Raw genomic sequence first — 4,544 nt, 5'->3', positions numbered from 1 at the left:
TTTACGTGTCCTCTACATTTGAACAGGCCCGTTACTGGGATGCAGTTTTGCCTTTCCCTTGGGCCTCACCTTAACATCGCTGAAGTGTGCGGGGATTACAGAGCAGGCAACGGGAAGCAGTGGTTTTGCTCACAGCTGCAGGGCACCAGGTTCCTGGTTTCTCAAAGGCTTTTCTATTGGAAAAGTTTGAGTAAGACGATTTCCTGGACTGCAGCTCTGAACCCAGACTGTGGAGTCTTTCAAAATATAGCAAAAAACAGTCCCGCCTAAGGCATCCTTAAGAGCAGCTCTGAACTAAGGAAATTCCAAGGCTCACTTTGCAAACCAGGCAGAAGCAAGGCCCCCCAGCAGGGAGGGAGGGAGATGGGGAAGGAAGGGCCGAGGAGTAAGGGGAACAGTGGCGCAGCTGGGGTGGACGGAAAAAGTGGGGGAGCCAAGGATAGACCCCAGTGCTGGGATCCGGCAAGTCCTCCCTCTGAGTGGCCAGGGGGCCTCGTCCCTTCTCCCGATGCCTTCTGTCCTTCCCTGGGTCTCCGGAACCCAGCTTGTCCTCACCGCTTTCGCTGCGGGCAGCGCTGGCCACGCAGCGCCCAGCCGCCGGCGGTTCTCCGTGGCCGAGCATCCCTGGCCGTGGAGCCCAGGCGCTGCGTTCCCCTTGGGGTCGGGGCGGGAGAGAGGACCTCAGCGGTGCTCGCCCGGGCGCTGGGCGCAGCTGCTTGGCCCTCAGCCCTTTGGCAAGGCGCCCACCCGCTAGGTCCCGCCCCGGCAGCGACGCAGGGATAACCCGCGGCCGCGCCTGCGAGCTCGCACCCCTCTCCCGCGCCCAGTCCTCCCGCGCAGCGGCTCGAAGTGCGCCCCTCGCCCTCCTGCTCGCGCCCCGCTGCCATGGCCGCCTCCCCCGCGCGGCCGGCTGTCCTGGCCCTGACAGGGCTGGCGCTGCTCCTGCTCCTGTGCTGGGGCCCAGGTGAGCGGGGCAATGCCAGGCTGATTGATAGCGGCACCAGGGGTCAGCCCCGCGTGGGGCTTCCAGGGTGCCCGGGGAGAGCGATCGGTGATGGGGTGGCGGCGTAGAGACCCATCCTTAGCCTAGGCAGGGCCAAGGGGGTGGTAGGGGACCGGGTCCAGGGTTTTGCACTCGCACGAGTGCGAAGTTGTGCGCTTGTGCGGGTGGAGAGAGTACCTGGGTCAAGGGAAGGGTCTCAGATCTCCCGGGCAACCTTGGGAAAGGAGGGCCAGGCATCCGAAGGGTGGGCAGGTTGTGTTTCGAGGCTTAACATAAGGGGCAAAGGGGTTGTGGGGGTTTTACGCAGCTGGTAACCCAGAGGAGGCAAATGGCACCATCACCGCGATTCCCTTCCAGGCAGTCGCTTGGCAACAGAGTTGACTTGCACTTCCCCGCTGGGTCAAGTTGCAATTTGCAAAGCTGGCCACAGGCCTCACACCCCAGAGAGGGGAAAGGCTCTTAAAGGAGTAATGCTTAATCTTTTCTGCTTCGTGGAGCTCCCAGCGAATCGGTTGAAAACTCTGAAAAGTCCGCGCTCGCTCTCTGTAAAACGTGCATTCACAGGCATACCCAAATGATGTGTGTTCCGACATCTGACCGCTGGGCTCCACAGGCCCCACTTTAGGAACCATAATCTGAAACTGTGGTTTGTCCTGAGTTACCACCTTCAGTGGGTAGGAGGAGCCTTTACGGTTCACAAGTGGCTTCATGTACACATGACTGCCTTTGAAGCTTACATCTTGGGGAGGCAGGCATTGTGACCTCAGAGTTACTGGTGTGTGAAGTGACTTGCCTAAGAGCCTGAGACTGGCTCTGTCCCATTGCAAAGCGGCTGGGCACTGCCTAATGTAAAAGGTAGGCTCACTCGATTGCTCAGTTTCTGTATTTTGCTCTTTCAAAACAGGTATGAAAACTAAACTCCAGATTAGAAGAGGCAGGGGACATTCAGTAGGAGCCCTGGGGTTGCTAGAACAGCAGGAGAGGTAGGGGGGTCTGTCCAGGTGGGGGGAATTACTGTTCCACATTAGAATCACAGGCGAAGCTAGTCAGTCATTTCCAGTTGTATGGGTTACCTGCCTTCCACTCTCTGTTCTTGCTATTTTAAGAAGCACATCTGGGCCGGCCTTGGTGGCTCATACCTGTAATCCCAGCACTTTGGGAGGCTGAAGGGGGCAGATCACCTGAGGTCGGGAGTTCGAAACCAGCCTGAACAAATGGGGAAACCCCATATCTACTAAAAATACAAAATTAGCTGGATGTGGTGGCACATACCTGTAATCCCAGCTACTCGGGAGGCTGAGGCAGGAGAATCGCTTGAACCCGGGAGGTGGAGATTGCAGTGAGCTGAGGATCGCGCCATTGCACTCCAGCCTGGGTAACAAGAGCAAAACTCCGTCTCAAAATAAAAAAATAAATAAGTAAAAGAAGAAGAAAAAAGCACATCAGAATAAGTCGAGTGAGCATTGGCTACAAGCCGTTTATTTTCAGGACTTGTATTTTATTTAGTTTATATGTAACTCAGTGATGGAAGTCAGTTAAAATATTACTGCGCTGGGATGGGATGTGAAAGTTCTTCTATAATGAATTTTTTTCTTTTTTCTTTTTTTTTTTTTTTGAGATGGAGTTTTGCTCTTGTTGCCCAGGCTGGAGTGCAATGGCATGATCTCGGGTAGCCACAACCTCTGCCTCCTGGGTTCAAGCGATTCTCCTACCTCAGCCTCCCGAGTAGCTGGAATTACAGGCATGCGCCACCACACCCAGGTAATTTTTGTTGTTGTTGTTGTTGTTTGGTTTTTTGTTTGTATTTTTAGTAGAGAAGAGTTTTCTCCATGTTGGTCAGGCTGGTCTCGAACTCCTGACCTCAGGTGATCCGCCAACCTTGGCCTCCCAAAGTGCTGGGATTACAAACATGAACCACCATGCCCAGCCTACAATGAAAATCTTTATATAATCCCAAAGGTGACTCTTTATGCCACCTCCAAACTTTTTTTTTTTTTTTCCAGACAAGGTCTCACTTTGTTGCCCAGGCAGGAATGCAGTGGTGTGATCATAGCTCACTGCAGCCTTGATCTCCTGGGCTCAAGCAACCTTCCCACCTCAGCCTCCCAAGTAGCTGGGATTACAGGTGTGTGACACCATGCCTGGACTTTTTTTTTTTTTTTTTTTTTTTGCTTTTAATTTTTAGTAGAGATGAGTCTCACTATGTAGCCCAAGTTGGTCTCAAACTCCTGGGCTCAAGTGATGCTTCTGCCTCGGCTTCCCAAAGTGCTAGGATTATAGGCTTGAACCACCACGCCCTTCCTCACTCACAAACATTTAATAAAGAAAATGACAGTGGCCCTTTCTTGATCAATGTATTAATACTAAGCACCTTCAAAGGAGCATTTTGCAGCTCTGAATTTGCTGGGAGAGCTAATACTAGCCAACTGGATTGGATAAATTCAGGAGTGCTTATTATTGCAGCCTAGAATGAACAACTGATGATATTGGGTGAAAAATCCATAATACAGAAAAAAATCACAGCTGTTCTATTGTTCCTTATTCTTTTCCTCAAACAACTTTAGTGTAGTGTCCAATTATATGTACTGATATGGAGTTCGGTGTGTAGTACCTGGCACAGTAGCAACATTCATAATTCATAATTTGGGACTTATTTGTGCTTTTCAGTCTATAGCTAAGGTTTGGCGAGGCTCTCGTTTCTGGAGTAATAGTGACATACATTTGCTGCAAGAAATTGCAGCCTCGTCGCAAATGCCTAAACCCAATGTCTATTTCAACATCAGACCACATTTCATTCATTAATTGTTAAGCACTTTTACAGAAGGCAAACAGATGGAGGGGCCATACTTAATTCTGTATGCACTACCCTGTGAGCTGTTAGAGACTGACAAATGTTAAGACATTAATGAATGCTATTATTAGTGCCAAGGATCATATCTGTCTCCCTTGGCAAATATTTTCATAGATTTCTTCATTGAATTTAAGCTTGGAAGAGAAGTAGAATGTTTAGCAGTAGTCCCAGCCCCATCTAATTAGAAAATCCCCTCTACAGTAGCCTGGTCAAGTGCCCATCTTTGTTTATTTATGTTCAGATGCCTCCAGCAACTCTTCATCTCAAACCCCCCAGGGCCATTTGTCCCATCTTGGGTGGGTGGCTGTCAGGGTGTTAGAAACCTTACTTCATGCCCTAACCTATGGCCCAGTGGCCCCTCAAAACCATTGCTCTACTCCCACAAATTTCCTTCCTTCCCTCCTTCCTTCCTTCCTCCCTCCCTCCCTCGTTCTCTCCCTTCCCTCCCTCCCTGCCTCCCTGCCTCCCTCCTTTCTTTCTCTCTTTCTTTCTCTCTCTTTCTCTTTCTCTCTTTCTTTCTCTTTCTTTCTTTCTCTCTGTTTTCCCTCCCTCCCTCCCTTCCTTCCTTTCCTTTCTTCCTTCCTTTCCTTTCTTCCTTCCTTTCTTTCTCCTTCCTTCCTTCCTTCCTTCCTTCCTTCCTTCCTTCCTTCCTTCCTCTTTCTTTCTTTCTTTCTTTCTTTCTTTCTTTCT

The 4,544-nt window shown here is 50.5% G+C and overlaps 1 protein-coding gene across 1 annotated transcript in view; it reads left to right on the top strand.

Annotated features, from left to right (window-relative positions):
* Window positions 1-680: 680 nt before the first annotated feature.
* Window positions 681-4,544, top strand: part of ECRG4 (ECRG4 augurin precursor) — a 10,873-nt gene continuing 7,009 nt past the window's right edge. The window contains exon 1 of the mRNA XM_026446848.1: window positions 681-964. Coding sequence (XP_026302633.1) covers window positions 886-964 — 79 coding nt within the window. The 5' untranslated portion in view covers window positions 681-885. The remainder of the gene's footprint in view (window positions 965-4,544) is intronic.

Source organism: Piliocolobus tephrosceles, chromosome 15, assembly GCF_002776525.5.
Source record: "Piliocolobus tephrosceles isolate RC106 chromosome 15, ASM277652v3, whole genome shotgun sequence".
Classification (NCBI taxonomy): domain Eukaryota; kingdom Metazoa; phylum Chordata; class Mammalia; order Primates; family Cercopithecidae; genus Piliocolobus; species Piliocolobus tephrosceles.
Note: the sequence above shows the minus strand (reverse complement) of the source record. Positions and strands in the feature narration are given on the sequence as shown.